The 24,405-nt window shown below is 33.1% G+C and overlaps 2 protein-coding genes across 10 annotated transcripts; one reads left to right on the top strand and one right to left on the bottom strand.

Moving 5' to 3' along the window:
* Window positions 1–320: 320 nt before the first annotated feature.
* LOC105194264 (E3 ubiquitin-protein ligase ariadne-1) lies at window positions 321–10,082 on the bottom strand. 2 transcript variants are annotated; one of them, XM_011159110.3, is made up of 8 exons: window positions 9,455–10,082; window positions 5,683–6,061; window positions 4,677–4,856; window positions 4,537–4,599; window positions 3,982–4,197; window positions 3,354–3,911; window positions 3,042–3,268; window positions 321–2,955 (listed from the first exon to the last, which is right to left on the bottom strand). In XM_011159110.3, the coding sequence occupies exons 2-8, from the start codon at window positions 5,890–5,892 to the stop codon at window positions 2,874–2,876; spliced, it is 1,536 nt and encodes a 511-aa protein (XP_011157412.1). In that variant the 5' UTR covers window positions 5,893–6,061; window positions 9,455–10,082; the 3' UTR covers window positions 321–2,873. The 2 variants fall into 2 exon arrangements, with proteins under 2 accessions (XP_011157412.1, XP_011157413.1); XM_011159111.3 differs by lacking the exon at window positions 9,455–10,082 and adding an exon at window positions 6,131–9,181.
* Window positions 10,083–10,157: 75 nt separating this feature from the next.
* On the top strand, window positions 10,158–23,886 carry LOC105195041 (serine/threonine-protein kinase ULK3). 8 transcript variants are annotated; one of them, XM_039446836.1, is made up of 9 exons: window positions 10,158–10,287; window positions 11,456–12,939; window positions 14,383–14,543; window positions 15,409–15,623; window positions 18,501–18,727; window positions 19,532–19,793; window positions 19,901–20,098; window positions 20,407–20,591; window positions 23,579–23,886. In XM_039446836.1, the coding sequence occupies exons 2-9, from the start codon at window positions 12,853–12,855 to the stop codon at window positions 23,681–23,683; spliced, it is 1,440 nt and encodes a 479-aa protein (XP_039302770.1). In that variant the 5' UTR covers window positions 10,158–10,287; window positions 11,456–12,852; the 3' UTR covers window positions 23,684–23,886. The 8 variants fall into 8 exon arrangements, with proteins under 8 accessions (XP_039302770.1, XP_025993046.1, XP_039302768.1 ...); XM_026137261.2 differs by having other exon boundaries at window positions 10,161–10,287; window positions 12,752–12,939; XM_039446834.1 differs by having other exon boundaries at window positions 10,186–10,323; window positions 11,281–12,939.
* Window positions 23,887–24,405: the final 519 nt, after the last annotated feature.

Genomic DNA, 24,405 nt, shown 5'->3' with positions numbered 1-24,405 from the left:
CTATGTAACCTAAAATAATAATTAATATAAAGAATAAAAGATATTGACATTCCATTTATATTAATAACTTGAAAATAATAAAAAATGCAATTCTTTTCTGTAAAATGTGTTACAATGATACAAATTAACAGTTTCGAACTGTCACGCATAATAATTTGACATTTGCATGCGCACAATTTTATTTAAAATAACATACCTATTTAAAAGAGGCTATGTTGTATATATCAAAACTCTGGCTTATTAAGTTTTGCACGAATGTGAAAACAATTTAAATTATAAACTTTTTGTATATGATAAGTATATTGTATAGTAGGAGATGCTGTGGGATAATAACTTGCCTCTCTTTATTTCTTATAACCAAAGTGGAGGATACATTTCTGCCAAGGAAATATATTAACCGTCATTTTTAGCATTGAAATCTCGTACATATTTTCATATCCATGAAGACTACTGAGATCTATCACTTAAGATTTACAGTGTACGTGTGTGTATGTATATATATATATACATACATACACACATATACATACATATACATACATACATATATATGTATGTATGTATGTATATTTACGTGTGTGTATGTGTGTGTGTGTGTGTATTGCAGTATTTACAATTATATATTTGTAATTATACACGTTAACAAAAGGCAACACCGAACAATGATCAGAAATTCTATCCCTAAGGACCTCGTAAAGATGACAATGCATGATAATGTACGTATTTATTTATAGCTACAAAAGTAAAGTCACGATTTCTTTCTATATATATATTACACTTTACTAGTAAAATAGTTTATTTTGTTATCGTATAAGTTTTGCCATTGAAATACTCATAAATACTAAATACGAATGGATAATGAAATCCTTGATGTAAATTTGTCATCTACCTATTTCAATTAAAATCCAATCGAGTGTTCGTTTATGGCGCTTTTCCGGATATGTCTGACAGTTTGACAGCTAAATATTTTAACTTCATATATGTCATACATTTTTTTTATGAATACGAAGACTTGGCCTAGAAGTTCGAATTCGGGTCATATACAAGAAATTTTGAACATTTACAAATTTTATTTTTACACAGGATCCTCAAGTTCTTTAATATATACTGTTGTAGTTTACGAATCGAGTTGTGAATATAGATTATAAAATCACAAACTAGAGAGGGGGAAAAATTTCTGGCGAGTGTATCTAACAATTTTCTTACATCTAATCAAATTTTGCGACTGTACAGAAAACAACTGCGCTTTCTCAACTTTTATTTCAGATTCTAATGTGCACAATAGCAAGAATCAACAATTTCGGTTTAATAAATCTTCAAAATTCTCTATTTTACTATTATCAATACTATGTTTAAATATTATGCATTTGTGTGTGGATATATATACTATATTTAACTGTACAAACGGAAAACTCATTTAGTTTGCCACTTATATTGACAATTATAAGTGATTACTTTATTGTAGTCAACCTTTAATTAGTTAGCTAATAAAACATATCGTCAGTGTTATGCAAATGGATAGCAATCAAATAAAATAAAAGAAATGAAGAACAATCATAAAGACATAGTGATGAAAAGATGAAATAAAAATATTTTCAGTTAAATTGAAAAATAGCTGAATAAATGAACTTATACAAAATCATTAAATAAATTTAAATAGATTCATTATCTTAATTATGTGTTATTTCATACATATAAAGTATTTATAACACATTATTACATGTGTGAACAAGACATGTTACAGATAAATTTCTATTTATGGTTAAAACCGGGACATAATAATATAATAATAAACACATAATATTGTACAAAATATAATTTGTACAATTTTGTAACAAAAAATTAATCACAAAAAGAAAGAACGATAATAAGATGATTTTCTTGCAAGTCGGCAATTGTCGTGTGTGTTCTACTTTTACACGCAGAGATGGAATATGGTACATGTGAAAGATATCACAAACTTGGCCCCCTTTAATCTGCACAATATCAGTGTGAGTAACTAACTGATATTATATATAATTTATCTGTAAAGAGAAATGCATAGGGAAAAAATGACTGTATATTTTTTACAGTTTCATTGAAAAAGATTTTGTATTTAAGTATGTCTAGTTTTCTTGAAACAGTAGACAAGCAAGGATGAGAAAAGCTCGACTGTCAAATATGAATACATAGCACTGACGATATGCATCTAGATAATTTTTATGTGTTTCTTAAACATTGGCAGTTGTAGCCTGGACGTATTGTGGTCCAAAATAGAGTATCAGACTATCGGATCCTTACTAGTATTCAGATCCAAAATAGAATAAAATAGTTTGGGATGATCTGTTTAAATTGTACCTGACTTATTTTTAACAATTATCCTTAAAATTAAGGGGAAGAAAATAAGTTCTCAGGATTCGAAAGCTTTCGACAGCGCAACGTCAGATAAAACATGCTAAATAAAACAGCCAATTTTTAGCCAAGTCATTTTACATCGCAAACATGCCAAGTATGTTCAGCGAAGAATGACACATAACTCTTGTCTTAAGGAATATAACTTTTTCTTAAGATCCTAAAACAATGGGGCATTTTTATCAAGGATCAAGAATCTACAATGACACACAGCAAGCGCAAATCAAAATATTGTCCAATCAACTTGTTTCGTGATCGGAATTGAATTTTAATAATTTGAGTTCAATATTAATTCATAAACGACATTATACGTGTTGCCACAGAGCATATATATAAAGTGCATATAACACGTTTTATAATCACTTGTGACATGCTCCATTTTTGTCTCTTGTTAACTCTTTCTTGGTTTATCACAGCTGGGGCAGAGGTGGGAAGGAAGAGGATTTATGATCACCCCAAGAAATAAAACTAGCAAAAATCCTCTATTCCTTATAATCCCACCATTCCTTCTCGTACCCTTCATGGACATGTTCTAAAAGCACTTTTCTCCGGCTATCGCAGTATCTTTAAAAGCAAACGTAATCTGTTATCTTAAAAAGAACGTAAACAAAACATCTCAAATTTTTGTAAGAATAACATGTGATTCTTACCTATATTTATCCTGAACCTTTTGCTTAATGTCTGCAAGATTTTCGCTCGTGATATCCCTTTCAAGATATTCAGAGAGGCACTCTGTAGCACTCTCCAAATCCTTTTGGTTATCTTCAAAAATCACAGACTGATTGTTCTTTTTCACATAATAAGCAAAAACGTAAGTGTACATAAGAGTCTGTCTACAAGAACACAAAATGTCAACCGCCTTTTTTAAAAATTGCACCTGAAAAATATAAAAAAATAATTAAATATATAAATTTGTATTTAACAAAATTAAAAAAATTGATTTATAATTATTATTATTATACCTCGATCCATGACATATTATGTTGCTGCATTTCCTCCATCTTTTCCTTCACACTGGCGTATAATTTACTTTCAAACTTTAGCGACTGCATATGATTCATATATCTATTACAATAAAATAAATATCTCTGTAAAGCTGATCTAGATTTTTCCTGCGCGTCCCTGGCTACTTTAGCTTCTTCCTCATCGTAACGGTTGCAATTGTACCAGCTAGATCCGTGAGGTTCCCAAGGTCCAAGACATACCCAACAGAATTCAGTTTTACAATTCTGATTCTTGCAAACCATATGGTTACACCCGCCGTCCTTTTCGATAGTAACGTTACACTTAGGGCACTCCTTCGTGTTAGCGGCGATCCAGTTGGATGTTTCGGAATCGTCGTCGCACTTTTTGATCCACTTACGGAGTAAATGGCACTTTACGGGATCGTGCCAATTTTCTCCACAGTGGAAACAGAAGATATGTCCGCATTTGCAAGTAACCGGTCTCGCTTCCACGTACTGCACCTTAATGGCGTTATTGCAATCAGGGGAAGGACACCATCTCAGTAACCTATTACACTGCAAAAAAAAATGTAATTAACACTTATAGCATCTAATAAATTTAACTGTATATTCATCAAATATTTACTTCAACAAAACTATTGGTGATTAGGTGTTGATATTTTAATTTAACTTTGGAATCCTTGACAAGTCGCATAACACTGGCATCGTCTACTAAAATGTCACAAGCGTGAGCCGCGCACGCTATCGTTTGTCCAACTCCTTCTTCCATGATTTTAGTTGTCAAATATTCTCCCCAACAACCGGTACAAAAACGATGTCCGCATTCAAGACCAGTCATCATCTAATAGTTTATAAAGTGTTTAAAAATATCTTATTTCATATTTGCTACTAAAAATTTGGACAGATTCTTCACACATATAAAATTTTAGTCGTAACTATAAGCAAATCGACTAATCACAAACAACATTATGGCTTTACATTTTTAAATGCTTTATTTTAGAATATGTTGAGATTGAGTAACCTCAAGCCCTGTGTCAACGATACTAGAAATCATCAAGATTTCAAAGGGAGATGACCAATTGCATTAATCAGTGGCCGAACTGCTAAGACTGATTTTTAGTATTGTGGACATTTACAGTTAAACCAATAGCTTATTTGATTTGCTAATTTTTAAACTTACTGAAGATGGCAAGATCATAAAACAGATTCCACATTCTTCTGTTCCATTTGTCGGTCTCTTCGGCTGTGAAAAACATACAATATAATTTTTACAATGTCATCAATAACATGAAATACAATTAAAATAAACTATATACCTACATTTACCAAAGAACTTTGGGATGATCGACTCCTGCTTATCAAAGGACCCTTCCTAAAGGGATTAATAACACGTGCCTCGGCAAACAACTTTTCTTGATCACCATCGTAAAATCGTTCCATCAATTTCTCTTTGTCCCATTTAAAGTGATTTAACAAAATACGTGTGGTAGTGGCTGGTATCTACAAAGCAACATGTGTTACACATAGCATATTTTTTACTTATTTAGAGACATAATCTCAGATAACAATGTGTCTGTATTGTTGTTGGCTGTATTGCTTGCATCATAATATATATTACTATCAGAATTGTAACTACTAACTACTAAATCTGTATTTGTTAGCTAATTCATACGATTATGATGTGACAACTTAGCAACTTGTCAGTAATTTTGAAATTGTCATCATCAATATTTGTATTAATGTCATAATAACTATAGCATCATACAATATCGTCATATTGCGAGATAACTGTGACTATATTCTGAAATTCATTGCGCATACTAAAAATCTATAGTTCCTGTTACATATACTATAAATTTTCAGTATCCTGAGTGGATGCACCTTTTGATGTTGCTATCTTACCATTAAACTGTTGATAATAAATATACATATATTAATTTAACATTTTGTTAACATTTTGCTGACAACTTGTTAAAAAAATGTTGCAAGCAAGTTGCCAACAAAGTGAGTCCTCATTTGATGTAATATTGTAAGGAAAAAAATATAAACTAAGTACAGTAACTTTGCAGCAACATGCAAGCAAAAGTTTAATTCAGCAAATAATTTTGCCATTATCGTGACAACATGACAACAATAGTTGCTTGCAAATGGATTGTATTTACTTTTGTATGAAATGTTATCTGACACATTGTTGCCTTTGTGCTTCAAATCAAAATCAATGAAGACAAATATACAACAAGTTGCCAACGTTATAAGTAATCACAGATTTGTACGATTACTGAGATACACTTTGTTATCTGGAATCCTGGGAATTTGCAAGGTTTACTTCAACAACAGTGTTGACTTCCTTTATGGAGTCAACCATGTGTTGCACGATCTCTTCCGTGGAAAGCACTTCGAAGGGATATTCGTCGACATCGGTGGCTCGCTCCCGTGGATTACCGGATTCTATTTCCATAGCGAAATCGACGTCGTCGCCGCTCGACTCGTTACCCGAGTCAACATCGTCGTAAAGCGTTTCCTCTTCCGAATCCATTATTATGTTTAATTAGCGAGCTCCAAGTCCTCTAACCCGACGTTCCTTCTCCTCTTTCTTTCGAGCAGTGAACGCACGATCGCAGATTACACTTATGGATGTAGCATTGAGTACGAGGATTCCACGGAAACGTAGATCAACGTGCTGCGTCAAATCCAATCGTTTCACCCTGAATACAATTTATATATAAATGAAATATATAACATCAACAATCGTGACAAGAAATCTATATTTTTACACGCGTAATTCGGGGACTATTCGAACAGCACAGAATGTAACATTTGTAACATTTCAGTAACATTGCAGAAATGTCGCAGAATTGCTTTAACATTGCTGGAACGTTCCGCGTCGTATAGGTAAATTGGCGAGGGCGCGCGTAATTTGCGGATTCGGGACGCGCTCCTGCTGCAAGAGAACAGTTTATGTTACGGCGCGTAACATCATTGCTCCTCGAATGCTGCCCAAAAAGAGTTCGAAATGGAAAGGTATCTCGACAGGCGTGTCGCGGGAGCATCCAATCTTTTTGACAACTCGAGACTCGACTGATTCGAGAAACGACGCGCCGACGTTTCCGTTACGGGGAGAGAAAAGGGAGCAGTCAGCTGCCAAAACAACCGAGATGAACTCCGGCGGTAAAGTGCACTAACGACTAATCGCACGGTGGTGGCCGTGAGGGCCGCCACTCGGCTCAGCCGATTCAGCAGAGTTGTCAGGGCACATATCAATTCTATTGTAGAATGAAAGGCAATAAAAACAGCAAATAGCATAGGCAACACCGGCAATACATTTCAATCTGCAAAACCATGTATCAATGCACAGTAAAAAAAAAATAATAATAATAAAGAAACGTGTAACAGGCAACAGGAATAAATTTTCGATGTACGTTGAATTTTCATTCTCTGTTACCTGTACTTGATCAATCACAGCGATTCGATTTTATACGAGCTTTTTTGAGGTTATGTTTCCTTGTTCTTGTGCTTTTCATTATGCAATGAGCTAGTTGCACAATGAACAGCATAAGTAATAAGGCCATTTCTTTCCTAAGATAGAAGGACTTTGGTAAATTTTCTTGCATTATACAAAAGTCTATGCTTTGACTTATAGGAGCAAAGGGCTTTCTACAATAAGTTTGTAGTAATGGATTAGAAGTCAGGAGCGACTTATAAGTGAGTCAGTAGTGTCATAAAGCAATAAGTGATCAGTGACTGGAAATGGCTAAATTCCATTTCTTACAATTTAAAACTTGTATGTTATGACTGACCAATCAAAAAGCGATATACGTCATGTTTTGTCATGTTTATCAAGAGAATTGATTAGAATAGATTGACGCAATGATCTAATAATGATTTATTCTAGATGCAAGTTTCCTAACATTTACGACTTATAATTCTGACTCATAACTATATGATATGGTGACTAACGGTTTATTGTAGAAAGACTGTAAAGAACAGTTCAATATGTTAAATAAAAAAGCTTATTGGAAGGAACATATTGAACTGTTTCTAATTCCTTGTTCTCTATTCATTGTCTGGTTTGGAGCTTTGAGCTTCATGGAATGGTTTCGAATGGATTTCGATTGAAATTATTTCATTTTCCATAGAAAACAATAGAAATCTAGAAAATAATTAAATAGTTCCAACCAGAATCCATTTCGAAAAGTTTCTTAATATGTGCCCAGAAGTGCATTCAGATTTCTCCCTCCCCGAATGTCATTTTATCCTTATTGTTTGCTGAATGTTAGACAAGAATAAAATGAAAGTACTCAGGTTGGAAAATTTTTCCCTTCCAGGTTTTAATAGGTTTCTTCGTGTTGCTTGAACTTTTTAAAAATGTTTACACTTGAAATGAGATAAATATATATTCGAGTGTTGGAGAGAAAATGAAGAGACTGACTACAAGTAGGACAAACAATATGAACAGATCTTCACAAGGCATTTCTTGGAAGAATAAAGTTTTCTATGGGAATTAGAGGAGAAAAATACAAAGATCTACAGTATTTTAATCCTCCCACAAAATCCCCTATGACAATAACAATTAGGTAGTGCATTCTGTTTGCGGCATGATGCACATGGAACCACAGGCATTCAGGGATGTGCAGACATGTGGCTCTGTGTAAGAGCAAAGTAAATGATAGGCCAAGAATTTGAACCAACACATCCAATATATATATGAATATTTAAATTCGTAATCTTTAGTGAGAGTACCACAAAACACTTTTTAGATCTACTAACAACAATAAAAGTTAGTGGTACACAGAAAAATATAAGCAGTCAGTAAGCGAATTGACCAGTCACAGTCAAAACTTAAGGTGGTGACGTATAAGTAATAGCAAATCAAATACATTGATTTCCTTACTGCTCTTTCCTCAATCTTTAAGTTAATCGATGATTAATTAGTGTTAAGATTAATTTCAACGTAACATTTCAATGTAATATTTCTTTCATCTTGCATCTTGTGTTACATACAATTATAATATCCAATAATTAAATTAAATGGAAATTATTAAAAAAAATCATTTGTATGAATAAAATTGACATAAATAAGTTATAAAAGCATTCTTCTTTCTTTTCTAATAACAGAGTGTTTGGTTCTCATGTTGGCAAACATGATGACTGAATTAAACAATTGATTAGATAAATTAGAGTTGGTGAGAGAGGCCCCAAGTTTTTTCATATACCACTAGCTTTGGGGTTGATGCATAATAAAAAGCATAGGTACTAAGAATAGAGAATAAAGAACCATTCAATCTGCTGAATAAGGAATATTTTTGTCATTCAACATATTTAACTGTTTCCACATTCTGTTCATTGTCTGGTTCATTTCTAATGCTTATTTCTACCAACACAGATTAACATTAATCTCAGTTTAATTTACTCTTTATCTTTTTTTAGTTCTAGGAAAAAGAATAAAGAATAAGTCAAATTGACATCCAAGTTAATCTACATTGGTAGAAATGGGCATGAGACCTAAATTTCAAGGAAAATCTTCCAAATCTCTAGCAACTCTGGCTGATTGCAACATTTCGGACAGACAATGCGATTGACAACAGAGTCGCGTACCTACACATGCACACATGCACCCTCGCGAGAATGTTTTTGCACTGTCAAGCCCAGCCTCGGCGCGAAATCGCGAGGTCTGCGAAACGCGCGCCTAAATGCGGACGCACCTCCGAGGTCGTCGGAGGAGTCGACTTCGATTTTGCGTACGATATAAATATACGCGCGAAGGACGAGCCTGCGTACGTACGTATGTACATGTGCACATGTTATATGTATGCTGTGTATGCATGGTACGCGCGCGCATGTCGTGTGCGTGTGCGCGCGCGTGCATGTGTTTGTTGTGTGTTGCAACTTAGATTTGCTAATTAGCACACGCGTTTATAATAAGGCGCGACGACACGTTGGTTCAAGGGCAATCGATCTTCGCGAAGAGAGACGCTACAGAAATTCGCAGCGGGACCAGCGGCGTCCCATTGGATCCGACAATTTTGCATGGCAGAATGCTCTGATCGCGCGAACGGACGATAAATAAATTAGAGACATCAGAGACAGGCTGACGTTACGTTTGCTGTTTGTTTATGTTGCCGTCGAGGCCGCGTTACGCAGAATCCTGGCGTTCGTCGGAATCGCGTGATTTTCCTCAGGGAAACTTCTAAGGAGTAGGTTGATTCTTCAAGCAGGTCGACAGACGCGAGGAGATCGTGAGATGAGTAACGTCGCGACACTCGCGAATTACACCACCTGGTTGGCACAAAGCTAACGAGTCGCGTGTAATCGTTTATCCTCGCCCATCACGATGACTGCCGCGTCGTTGTTGTGAGCGACAACGCACAAAGAGGATTCGCGAGTCCGCGATCACGGAGAACGCACCGTTTGCCATGAAAGGAAGCAAGAGAAAGAGGAATAGACGAAGAGAGAGAAAGAGACTCTTAAACGAGACTATAGCCCGATTACTGCTGTCACGTCCGCGACGACGCGCGACATTGGGTCCCTCGACGATCGAACGACGAGCATGCCACTACCCGTTTTTCCGTCGTCAACGTGGATTCCCGCGATGCCGTAACCGCGCGGACGATCGCACTAGGAATTTCGCGAGACGAGCCTGCGAGATGCTGCGCGATGCTGCGCGATGCGTGACAGCACGACGCGCATGCGAATCGACAAACGGTCGCAAACTGATTCCGAACTCCGACTCCGAGACTCGCGACGACTCCGTGACTCTAGCCAGTGAGTCGCACGACACTACCACAAGCGCCAAGCGGGGGCCGAGGCCAGAATGGTTCGTCCAAACGCCGTGAAGTGAGCCACGCTCGCGAATGCTCGCGCATGTCGTATTGGTCCGCACGGTGCACTGGCGCACATGTCCGCACAGCTGACCGACGTTCACACTCGTACAGTACGTATGATGTGCGCGCCGCATTGTTTACACCGAGTAAGATATCCTAGTGTCCCCTTACATCAATGTAAATTAATTTTAATTAAGTTGGAGCGACACGTTAGTGTATTGTGTTGCATGGTGGACCACGATTCCGTGTTTAAACTTATTTCTCGATCCCACATATTTTTCGATTCTCGTGCTGAAAGATTAGTGTTGAATAAGAGGTTATATCCTCTAATTGGAGAGAAAGTGGTTTAATCAATGTTGCACTTATTTAAAATTATCAAAGATGAAGATAAATTATATGTAAATAGAGAGATAAGATATAGAGATTATTTAAACCTTTTACACCTGTTGTTGTTCTGAGATAACAAATTCTTCCAAACTAATCAATATTTGAATAACAATAACACAATATTTTAATTTTTCCAAACCGTTAATAGAAAAGTTGTGAAAAAAGTCAGATACTATTTCTATACTGTTAAGAATAATAGAGAAAAAATTTTGTTCAAATAAAATTAATTTTGGTTGAAAGGGTTAATTTTAACTTATCTAGATAAAAAAAACAAAATTATACATGGTTTTATCTAGATAATTTTTAAATAATATTGCTATTAAGCAAAACAATTTAGGATATAAAAAAATATATTCGTATTTTTATTTCTAAATTTTTTTATCTTGAAAATTTATATAAAAATGCTAGAATTGGAATACGATTTTTAATTTTTGTTTTGCTTTTTACAAATTTTTTAGTAAAATTACGTCAAACTACAACGCATTACAATATGCTACATATTTCTAAATACTTATTCTGACGAAAAAAATTTCTATGAATAATTACAATAAAGTTCTACTAAAAATAGAAATTTGTAAAAATTATTAATTTTTTTTCATAGAAATATTTACTTTTTCGTTAAAATATTTATTCTTTCTTAGACATATGTATTTAACTAAAGTGTTACAAAATAGGCCTCCTAGGCTCAATAACAGAGTTGTTAATTTTTGTTTCAGGAATTTCCTCGTATCAGAAATTTGCTGAAGTTGTATTTTTTTTGCTAAAATATAGTTAAAACATTTTTTCTATCAAATAATTTTTATTTCATAAATAATTAAATATTAAATTATCTATATTAATATATTATCAATGTGTATTATTAATAACGTATTATGAATGACGATTTGGCAGAAGATACGATCGTCGAGCCTCAAGTGATAATGAAAAAGATAGTAGGCGTCGCTTTAGAAATAGACCCAAAATGCCCCATTGCAGAAAACTAATTTAAGGACCGAACACACAAAAAATCTAAGCAGTAAGGAATTTAACAGTTTCTATTTGCTACTGTTTGCGTTGTACTTTAAATTCTTGACTGTGATTGGTTCATTACCGCTCAAGTTTTTCTGTATGCCATAACCCTTATACCAATACAGATTTCTAGATAGCATGGAACATTCTAGCAATTAGGCCTGTTCGCCGATTGCTTGCACTTTTTACACTAGGCAATCTTCGATTTTTCTCTCTTCAAAACTTGAATATATATTTATCTCGTTTCAAGTGCAAAAATTTTTAGAAATTTTAAGCAACATGAGTAAACCTATTGTAACAATGTCAACACCATGAACATGTTCGTACGTGTTTGATCCTTACAGAATTTTTCTATGAGTTATGCAATCAATTGCTGTTTGAATTTCAGATTCGTTTTCGTATTATTGAGTTTTTCTTAAGACTCATTTATAAAATGTTCTACCTCGGTTGAAACGTCCCTGCAGAATTAAACAGGGACCAAGTAATTTTAAGAAGACCAATGTTGCTGGAATATTCCATGTTAACTTTGATCACTTTAATCGTTTTTAATTTTTAAAAGTAGAAAAAAGATGAAGAATAATCACAATTAAAATTAATCCACGATTCCAGTTTTCAGGCGCGTAAACATTCTGGGCTGCGTTCGGAAACATCACTTGAGTGCCTTCGTGTATTATTTTGTCTTTGTTTAACATTTGATGAACAACAAAGATAAAATGATAACTTTGATCTCTTTAATCATTTTAATTTTTAGAAGCAGAAAAAGATGAGTAAACTGAAATTAAAATTAATCCACATTGGTAAAAATGGACATTAATCACGATATAAAGGTCCTGCTTCGATTTAGCCACCTTATCCTCTTCCGTCGACAGAAACGCGATGGAAATTGGAATCGTTTTGATCACAATCATTAATCACTTTAAGAATTTTGTCACGTCTTTTGTGCCAAAAGATTATTTAATATATATAACACTGAAATAAAAGAAAGCTATTTTATTAATTTTATGTGTTTTACAATAAATTCTACGTTTTTTGTACAATTAAAAAAAGAAGCTTAAAGCTCAAACAAGTTTCCTTAACCTAGGTTAAAAAATCGTTTGTTAATGATTTCAATCTGCTTTCTCGACAGCGATATCAACGTAATTATTGTCGATAATTTTTACTGATTACGCCTATGTACAGGCAACGTGCGCACGAGCAATGCAAAAGTCGTATCGTCTCGTTCACCCTTACGAACGTTTGGCCGCAAATGCCACGTTGATTAATTTATTTCCTGGTGAAAAATGAATCTGCCCACCGTAAAAGACTATTGTATGCTAGAAAAGATCGGCACTGGAAGCTACGCGACGGTGTACAAAGCGATTAAAAAGGTACGTGCAAATTTTTCGAATTTTTTTCATGCATTCGAAAAGATGCAGGTTAGGTTCGAGTGTCTCGTACCATCAAGCATCGATCGTTTATTTGTCGCGCAAAAAAGACACAATGCATATAGCACTCGATCACACGTATTACACGCAATGCTCTCTTTCTCACGCATCTTTTTTCCCCCGTACAATTTGTCAGAGGGTAAATATACACGTTATCGCCGGAAACTCGATAGTGTTTGTATCGCGTCGCGTGCAGTGTCGGACTCACTTTTCCTCGAGCCCTAAACTTTAAAATACACTGAAAATGATTATTTTGGATGATCAAAATAATTATGTAGGATGCTCAAGCGTGACAGTAATAATACTGCAAAAAGTTTCGTAGCAAGCAGCTCGAGTATCTATTGTAATTATTTTTTGATCGTTTAATATAATTATTTTTAGATCTAGCAAACTTTTTTAATTTTTATATTTTTAATTATTTATTTTTAATTTTTATACTTTGACAAAATTTTTTTTGTGTAGATGAGGATGAAGTCCGATTTGAAAACAAGCTTTGACTTTTCAGATGCTACCCACACGGCACAGAACATTCTAGCAATGCCTAACAAATTATGATTTACAATTTCTACATTATCGGTGAAATTTTGCAGTATTGTTGAAGTGTACATTGTGCTTTGTGGGTAGTTGCATGGCGACGAATCGTTTTTTGTTTCTTTTCAGAATTTTTTGTACTTTTAAAATGTACTCCCAGTTTCGTCGAAAGATCTCCGCGAGGATCTATACATGGAAAAAACGATTTTACTGATATTACAGTATTTAAAAATTTAACTAGACTGGAAAATAATTTTATTACATATTGGACAAAAATAATTATGTTCAAGCATGTTAACATTTAGAGTACAATGTGAGAAACTGAATATCTTATCAAAAATTATCACCTTGATAACAAAGTTATTTGACTTAAAAAATGATAATTTTTTATAATAAATGCATATAAAAATGTGACTGTAGGATTTTGTAGTTTAAATATGAAGCTTTAAAAAATACAGGAACTTCAAAATCTTGAAAAAATATAATTGTTTATATTATGACCGTTTTCAATGAGTGATTTTCGACAAGCGGCAAATAGAAAAAATCGAGTATTATAAAAATGAGTATTTTTACTCTTTGGTGTAAAAATGTCTTCCAAGAGGCTCAATGTTGTTTTACTCGCATAATGCGATTTCGACGCCTGACAATAACCAACTTAAACATTGTCTAATATTTTAACATAATTATTCAACATAATTATTTTCAAATTAATGATTTCACATATTTTTAAATAATTATTTTGTATTTCATCAAAATCTTTTTTCTGTGTAGAAATTTACACTAGATTTGAAGCACATTCTAAATCGTCAAATTTTTAAAATTATTACCGCCATTTTTTGTGATGATTGTTCTTAGGATGGGAATCGAGAGGTAGTCGCTGTCAAGTGCGTGGACAAGGGCTCGCTCTCGAAATCAGCGATCGACAATCTAGTGACGGAGATCAAGCTGTTAAACGTCCTCAAACACGAGCATATCGTGGAAATGAAAGATTTTTTCTGGGATGAAGGGTTCGTTACGTGAGACTTTATGATACTATAATATTATCTCATTGATAAAGCGTGCGTTGAATAAGCGAATTAGATTAAAGGTAGATTACTCGCGCATATCGATTCGATAGATAATCGCGTTTGATCGACATATCTTTCCTTTCTGGTGAAAATTTTTTTTAGAATTTTTCATATAATTTTTCAGAATTTCTGTGTAATTTTGTAACTTTGTCAGACTTTTTTATACGAATTAGAACATTTTTCAGAAATACTCAGAAAGTTCACATCTTTTTAGAATTTTTTATTTATGTTAATTATGAAAGGCCCGTTTTCTCAATATATTATATGATTAACCAAAAAGTTAACTATAACTTAAAAATTAATTAATATATACTTTCATAAGCTTATGATTAAATAAATTAATTGTTACGTGTACACATAATCTTTAAGTAATTTGTTTAACTATAAGCTTATGAAAGAATGTGTATTGGGTAATTTTCAAGTTATGGTCAAGCCTAGTTTATGCAGGCCGTAGCCGTAAGAAATTGACCAATCATAGTCGATTTATAGAAGAATAATCGACTATGATTGGCCAATTTCTTGCGGTTACGGCCTGCATAAACCAGCTCTTAATCTAACTTTTTAATATTATGAAAACAGGTTTAAGATTTCTATGATTTTATATTCTATAATTTCTGACGAAATGTTATAAAAGTTAAGACTTTTTTTAGAAATTCTGGAACGAGAATTTTCAGAATATTTCAGAATTCATACGTATGAAAAATTTTAAGAGATGTAAACTTTCTGAATATTTTTGAACAATGTTCCAATTTGTATAAAAATTATGAAAAAAATTTTCACCAGAGTAAAAAAAAACATATATAACGTACAACAGGCATATATACATCGTCATGGAGTTCTGCGACGGCGGGGACTTGTCAAGCTTCATAAAGAAGAAGCACAAGCTACCCGAGAGCACCTGTCGCAGATTTCTGCAACAGCTCGCGTTAGCCTTGAGATATCTGCGCGATCATAATGTCTGCCATATGGATCTTAAGCCGCAGAATTTGCTGTTGATGAGAAAACCTCAACTAGTACTCAAAGTTGGAGGTTGGTAACGTGTCTTTTTTCCATTTTCCCATACAGCACACATCTTCCGAGTTAGATGTGTAAGGCTTATGTCCCATAGCACAGAATACTATAATAACGGTCATAAATGTCTTTCAGATGCGATCCTTTTCCCCTATCTTTTCATATAATGTATGTAACGTATCCTCTATCGTTAATAAACGCATGCGCATATGGAAATGCACTAGGAAAGCATTTCTGACCGCTACTGTACAACGAAAGTGCAACGGAATGCGCGGAACAAGCGCAACCAATCGATGATAGAAGAATACTTTATAAGAATGATATACTTAGTGTGTTTGGTTCATATTTTTAGAGCCAATAATTTCTGAAATACAACTAATAAATGTATACATAAAAAAGTTGTGCAGTGAGTATGTTGCATATATGCACATCTAAAAAAAAACACCGATTTACTTTTTTTATAATTTATATGAAATTTGATATCCTATTGTTGAGGTTACTGAATCTAAATATAATATCAAAATTGAAAATGGATCAAAATTTGAAAAAATAAGTGGAGTCGATAGTACAGGTCAACTGATCCAAAAACCGACCTACATCTACCTGCCAAATGACCATTCGAAGTACAAAGGCCTTAATAGTCCTTTTCTAACACTGGTACTAGATAAAGCAAGAACACTCTGGTAAAGATACACATGTATAGGATTTAGGTATAATTTACACAGAACGGAATTATATCTGATTTAGAATTCCTGAAATGATCTTTGCATTTTTCGAAAGAGAAAGCAAACTACGTTTAGAAATACACACAAAAGAATTTCAGCATAATTAAGTGTAATAATGATAATAAATAATGATAAAAAATAATTTATTGACAGTAATTATTACATTTTTGGTATTTTTAAAAAAATATTGTATTATTAACATTATTATAATAAGAATTTATAATTTATTTATTTATATCACCAAGATACATTACCAGATGTGAATAATGTACAAATAAATAGAAACAAAAATTATTCTTTCCAGAATAATTATGCAAGTAAATTTTTCTCATTGTCAGACGTGTATCTCGGAAACTATTGGTCGTACATTGAGGATGAATAAAAAACAATTTTGTAAAGAATTTAATAACCTTCAACATTCATAAGAAGTATTTTGTACGTAAAAGTAGAAGTTTTATAATTATATCAAAACCGATATATTTATAAAAAAATTGCGAAAAATCGGTTTACTCTCAAAATGACCAAAAGTACATCATTCTTAAAAAAATTCTTCGGAAATTATTACATGGATCTTCTTTCATTCGCGTTTGTATAATAAAAGGCACTATGAGACTAAGATTCTCGATAATAAAATAAATAAAATAAAATAAAAAATATTTGAAATCGGCGAAGTATTAAAAGCGTAGAATCTATAGTTGCGTTCCAAAATTCACTGCCAGTACTGAAACTCAGTAGTAAATTATACGTAACGTAAACTATATAAATTTTTAGTACTGGCACCGTCCAAAAGTTGAATCCAACTGATGAAAGGTGAGATATTTAAGGAAATGCTGTCCTTTCTTGTTCTTTTTTGTGCGCGCATCTACAAGATGGCTAACCAGAAAATCAAACAAAGAAAACTTCTCCAATATTTTACCTTCGCATCGTTTTACATGCTTTACATAAATTATAGTTAATGCTGAGTCTATCTTATTTTAGAGTACCAAAATTTACTAAAAATCTATAATTTACGTTACGTACACTAGATTTTTAGATACTTCCACTCATCGAAGGTTCATTTAAGGTATTATTTGTTCAATAAGCAGTACAGAACTCAAATAGTCTGAAACAATAAAAGACATGCTAGTTTGTAGAAGTACTAGAAATTTCTACCTGAGACGTGAACAGGATCGAACATGTTTTTCTGTTTTGTCCTGGGGGTCGATTGTGTATCATGTAACTAGAGTGAAAATTACAAAAGTGAGCAAATTCACTAGGTATTGACCAATGAAATTATAAATACTCTAGTAAATTTATTCACTTTTGTCATTTTCACTCTAGTTACATGATACACAATCGACCCCCTGAACTTAAAAGTTGCTGATGCAACTAACCGCCTATATGTATTCATTTGTTAAGAAGATATGATCGATACAGATCTTAGCAAAAAGAAGCTTATATTATAAAATTAATTTTGTTGTTTGTTAAAACTGACGTAACTATACAAGTAAATAGCTAATTTGCGACATTTCAATTTTTTATCGCAATTTGTTTATTGCATATTACCGCATATTTTAATGCTTACTTTCATCTCATACTTTATAACAGCTTAGTTTTTAATTAATATCTTTCTAATAATTTTTTACATTATTTTTTAAGTGTTGCCAAATTTTCCGTTATGTTTCTTTACTCCGTCAAAAGACATCTTTAGTTCGTAAACATATTTTTATCAACTTATTTTATTTGTATACAAAAAACTATATAGTGAATGAAGTTGAATTTTTGTAAATATATATCCAACATTTTGAAATACGATTTCATAATTGTTTGAATTGAAATTTTTCACTTTTTTTGTATATGTCCGAATTTAAGGCAGAATAATCCTAAATTGAAAATTCGCCTGGCTGTTGAAATCCCCAGTTAGACTACGAAGAGTTAATTACCGATCACAGTGTTTTTCCATAACTAAAGGAGTCTATGGCCAATCAAATCTAGAAGAAAAAAAGAAAAAGCACAGATCTCCAAGAGACATCCAGAAGATATGCCATTTCCTAAATGTTTCCAGGACGTTCCCCTCGGATAAAGTGTGCTGTGTGGGTTTTCTTTTCATGAGGATTTTAAGGCCCTCTTTCACTTTAACGGAACAATCGCTTTCAATCGCGAATCACATCTTTATTTTGCGCAATTTCAGATTTCGGTTTCGCGCAGTATCTTTCAAATTCGGAGCACAAATTCGCGATACGCGGCTCGCCTCTTTACATGGCACCCGAAATGCTGTTGAAACACAAGTACGACGCCCGTGTTGATCTGTGGAGCGTCGGGGTGATCATGTACGAGTGCCTTTTCGGAAAAGCTCCCTATTCCAGCAGTAGCTTTCAAGAGTTAGCGGAAAAAATCAAGGATAGCCGACCGATAGAGGTGATCCTATGTTGTTAATCCGAGAATATAATAACCTACGGTACATCTCCAACAGTGAGAAAATGAAGCTGTCACAGTAGTTTTCTTGTAATCAAGAATGCATACCTATTTTTGTAAGTAATGCAGCGTAACAAACTACTTTATAATTTTATAATGTTGATCCGTTCATTTGTTTGTTCGCCTGTTTGTCGGTCCGTTTGTAAGGTTTCTTAAAAATGGTTTTCATCAATAAATATCCAAGGACCTTTGTTCCGGGATGAAATATGAGTCATCAGTTGTGAAGGGATCAAAGTTTTTATTGATGTTTTTTCAATACAGTTTTCGCTGCATTACTTGTATCCGTTGTGAAGGATTTATTTCTCTTTATTTTGTTTTTTAAGAAAATATTGAATAAATTTTTGTACATAATCTCAAATACTATCTAATAAATTATAAAACAATCAACAATATACAATATGTAGCGAATAGTAACTTTTAATTACTGATTGTGAATGTAAAATCATGTCGGGTAATCGCGTTTACGCAATAAAAAATTAGGTGACTATTCTCGAGTAAAGATTTATTTTATTTATGTTCTACGAATTTGCGTTTTAATGATTGTAATAATTTCGACATTCTTTTTATCAAATGCACGAATCGTATTAAGTTTTACAATCCCAATATCAATGTTACAATTGTCGCGAAGTAAATATTTCCATGATGCGTCAACTCGATAGTTTATAAATAATATGCACGTTAATTCTCGTTAAAGCTCCAACGTGATCGTGAATCACTTATGAGTGTTAGTATTATTATTCACAGTAGATGCCGAAGGCGGCTCATGTATCGGCGACGTGTGAAGATTTGCTTATGGCTCTGCTGAAGCATAATCCTGCTGATCGGATAACGTACGATGATTTTTTCGCGCATGATTTTCTGGACCTGGAGCACGCGCCTACGAAAGAAAATTATGATAAGGCAGTCATGTTGGTGCACAAAGCCGTTGAAATGGATACCGAGAAAAATGTAAAAGAGGCATTTCATCTTTATTGCGAGGCGCTTAGATATTTCATCCCGATCTTGACAAGTAAGATCGTAATTTCGTAAATTTTTAACGTTCTAAAATATATTCTTGATTTAGGCTTTTTAAGTTTTTATTAATGTTTTATTATAATTATACGTCTATTCAATTAGATGAGAACGATCTAAGACGAAAGGAGGTATTACGACATCGCGTCAGTGATTACATAAAGAGAGCAGAAACACTTAAAATGGCATTTATAGATGAAAATAGTGAAAAGCGCCTGATACCTGAAAATAAAGGAAATACTTCGTCCCTGCAAAGGATACCGTCCTTAGAGAAAAGCTCAACTTTCACCCACAATGAATTACGTTTGTATCATGATGGAATTTTCCAGAATAAAAGATATTTCTTAAATAAACTGTTGCATAATTGATTATTGTTTTTTATTATCTGTGTGATAAGTTAAGAATACTAACGTTGAAAATAACAGCACAAAACACTAATTTCTAGATAATAAAAATGAGAAATTTTTTAGAATTAAAGACTTATCTCAAATAAAATGTTACATAGTTGATTGTTATTTTCTATTATCTATGTGATAAGTTAAAAATATTAATAGTCCAAAACTTTAAGCTATAGATCATAAAAGTTATGATAATAATTTATTTATCGGTAGGAATTCTCGGTAAAAGTACCACGAGTATGGTGGATGCGCTTGAAATAGGAGAAGCTGCTGAGCAATATCTCGCTGAGGGTAACTACGCTTTGGCTCTAGAAAAATTTCAGTCCTGTTTAAGTGTACTTGTACCTTTATTGGGAAAGGAACCGATAGGCCGAAGAAGAGATTTGCTACATAAGCAGGTGATGAGATGAATCCAAATATTATACTCTTATTAAAGTGTCAGGTCTCATTTCTAAAGTCTTTGACCATTTTTTATAAACTTAATGCAAAAATAAATTTGCAAAAAATATATTAAAAAATTGTTAATATTATTAGATTTCTCATAAAAAAAATATATACATAATATACACAGAGATAAAAAATAATTCGTTATTTGTAATATTGTTACAACACGTTACCTCGATAAAATTATTGCTTTATACAGTGAATTATCTTGTGCAATTATTACGAAATTTTCGTCAACTCATGATTGCACAATTACACAATATGCAAATATTGCACATAATTGTGCAATCATGAGTTGACGAAAATTTCGTAATAATAATTGCGCTAAGATGATTCACTATATAAAACAACAGTTTTGTTGAAATAAAATTTCTAAATATTTGTCACAAATTAGATAAACCTAAGTTTATAAACTTTTTTTACAATTATTTAAAAAATTGTTTGTCTTTTTATTTAAAACATTTCCACGCTGAATATGTAATATTTCATGTTGTAATATTCCTATATTATAATTTAGAAATATGTATTTTTGTGTAAATATGTATAATTAATTATATTAAATTGTATTTCTAAATGTTTTATATAGCTAAAATATTTTTTCAATTATTGAACAAATTTGTTCCAAATTTAATTTTGCATATATACCATTTTAAGATAATTCGCAATATCATTAATTCGCAATAATTTTGCCGAAATAACATTTCAAAATTAATTACGCAGTCATCAATACTTTATAAAAAGGCCACTACTTCTATATCTATTTTTATAATGTGTACATAAAGATTACAATTTTTACGTAGGATTTTGTCACATAATTTAAGAGAACCGGACGGGTTTTAACGGGTCGAAAATTGGGTAAATTTCTGATATTGTTTGTAGACGATATAATGATACATAAAAGTCCTCATTCTTTCACCGTTCTTAAAGGAAAACGTTTTTCTGTGAATTTGGCTAATTTTTTGAATATGTGTAGTCCCTGTCGTTCTGAACAAATATTTCAACGGGCATAACTTAATTCTTTGAAATTCGATACAATAACCGTTCCTCGCTACAAGGTCTTAAAAGCTCAAAATTTAACATGTAAAAGTATATGTGATCTTTGGTTGAACGTATGTACGTGTGTGCATGGGTACATAAGTGCATGTGTGCATGTTGTGTGCGCGCATGCGTGTGTTGTACATGTGCGTATATAAGCGCGCGCGCGTGTGTATGTAGAATTACTTAAGTTTATATGCGAAAAAAATATAATATGATTTATCACGCATAGAAGAAGATAGGACAAGACAAGATGGCAGAGTAAGATAGGGTATCCCCTGTATCGCGCGATTCAAATGCAAGAAACACAATCGGGCATACGTGTTAAATGTGGCCCCTTCATCGTTGGTTGGATGTTACTTAGGAGCCAGCAAAATAAGCAGTTGCGTTATTGAGTTAAACTATAATTTATATTTTTTTTTGCAATTTTCATTTCTGATTTTACCTTATTTTTTTGTGACATTAGCATTAAATTATAGTATACTTTTAAAGTGTATCCCATCTTGTCTACGGAGATTACTTTATCTGTGGGACAAGATCGGAAGAATGCCTTTTTTTATATTTTTTTTTAAATAAAGTTTATAATTCTCTGAAGATTTTATTTAATGATAGTTATATTGGAAGATTGATTTACAAAGAATATTTAAAAAGTAAAGATTTGTTAATTATGAAAACTTAACCTAACCTTTTATTCGTCTTCAAATCTTAACTATCCTATTTTGTCCAACCTTCCCCTATGCGACGAATTGTGGGTCTAACATACGCACGCATGCACACATACATACATGCAATAGAAGAGAGGGTATAAAGTAATTAAATACTATTGAAGTGACGCATCGGGCCTTATCTCCTTTTTACTATATACAAAATCTACGTAACGACAACATACTGATAACGATACTATCGTTAAGAGTTACAGAATTCTACCTATTGGCCTTCTTAAATAAATGTTTGAGACTATTTGTAATATCGTTATTTGTTACTCCCATTTCTGCTAATATATGTAAACTTTTGAAATAATTCGATAGATGTACTATTAAATATAATTGCAATTTTTTAAATCTTCGAACAATTCTACGCGATAAGTTTAATTTCATTGAAAGGCAAGTTTACTACGTTAGTTTAATTAAAATTTAACGCCGTTAATTTTTCAAGGATAACATGTTCTTTATATTCTTTCATAATTTTAATAACCTGAATCTGAACAAAAAATAAGATCAGTATTGTGTAAGCCTATATACAATAGTACATACAATAGTACAAGGCATAAAAAAAGGCTCGAGGAACAAACTCTATGGAAAGTGTGTATTAATTACATGGTGTGATAGATTCGTGAATAAGTGTATTGTGAAAATAAGACGGAAGCGTAAACAGCAATTTTCTCTGAGAACATCATACACGCTTTGAACGTTTGGTACATGTTACACGAGGCGACTGCTCGAGAGGCACTTATTCGCGAGGCGACTACCGAGATATTTACTGGAGGGTTATATACTGTTATTTCATCATTTGTAAATTAAACTGAAATTACCTAAATAGCATGGACACTTCCGTAATATTGCACAGTAATGTTATAGCGTCGTAACGTTGCAACATTGCAATGTTGCTGCGATATTGCTGGAATATGTATGTGTGTAGTCCATGCTACGGGTTATGTTTATCGCCTGGGTTATGTTTATCGAAATTGTTACGATTTTATTATCCTTTAAGATAACATTTTGCATTGCCTTGTAATATTGTTGTAATTTTTTGAATCAATGTATACTTTGTAAACAAGGTGAAATGGCGTCTTATTAATGTTATGAAGGTCATTAAAACGTTGCGATGTCATTTGATGTCACCTTGTTTGCTCGAATACGTGTATATACTTGTATAAATGTATAGTTTGTATATTTTTGATTAATAGATACAGATATGGATGAAGGAAGCTGAAAGTACCAAAGGACTCTTGGCTACCAAGGATATAGATTCTTTGCAACGAACATCCGATGAACAATGTGTATTACAATAATCAATATAGTTTTAATATTGTATATAATTATACAATGTTATAAAAGACAATTATTATTTTGGTTATCAATTCTGCATCATTGTATGATAGGATAATTAATATTTTAGCTATCAGTAGTTCTGCACCATTGTACAAACTTGCCATTTGTCTTTGTATCATGCATTATTTAATCAACTAAAATAATAAATAATTTTATATTTGTATATTTATAAAAATTAATTATGTCCAATTAATAATAATCGTATTTTTGAATATTAATTGCAAATAGTTCTTTCAAGGATCAATTAAAAAGTCAATATCTTTAATAAGATGGCAGATAAGCGACATTTTTCCTCCGAAAGATGGCGCGTGCGTCGCGCAACGGCATGCGATTTCCGGCATGATCACGTGATCAAATAACGGTCGCCAGATACGTCATGGAAAATTCCCATTTCTGAGCGGGAGTTTCCCCGTTCCCCGCTCGTTTACGTATACATATGTATTTCCCCTTCCATGTATCTCTTTCGCTTGCCCCCGCCATACTATTCGTCGCTACAGAGCGAAATCCCACCCCGTAGCCGTCAGCACCTATTTACTTCTCCCACTCCTTCGAAATTCTCAAACCCCCACCATGCGGTCACGATCGGAAGTGTGGCAACGTCGCAGCGTTTTAAGTACATAGAGACGGAAATGGGGGAGGGGCTGAGGGGAATGAGGGGTAAGAAGGGCACAAAACAGGGGGA

This window comes from Solenopsis invicta, chromosome 3, assembly GCF_016802725.1.
Source record: "Solenopsis invicta isolate M01_SB chromosome 3, UNIL_Sinv_3.0, whole genome shotgun sequence".
NCBI classification, from domain to species: domain Eukaryota; kingdom Metazoa; phylum Arthropoda; class Insecta; order Hymenoptera; family Formicidae; genus Solenopsis; species Solenopsis invicta.
This window is presented reverse-complemented; position numbering and strand designations above follow the sequence as displayed.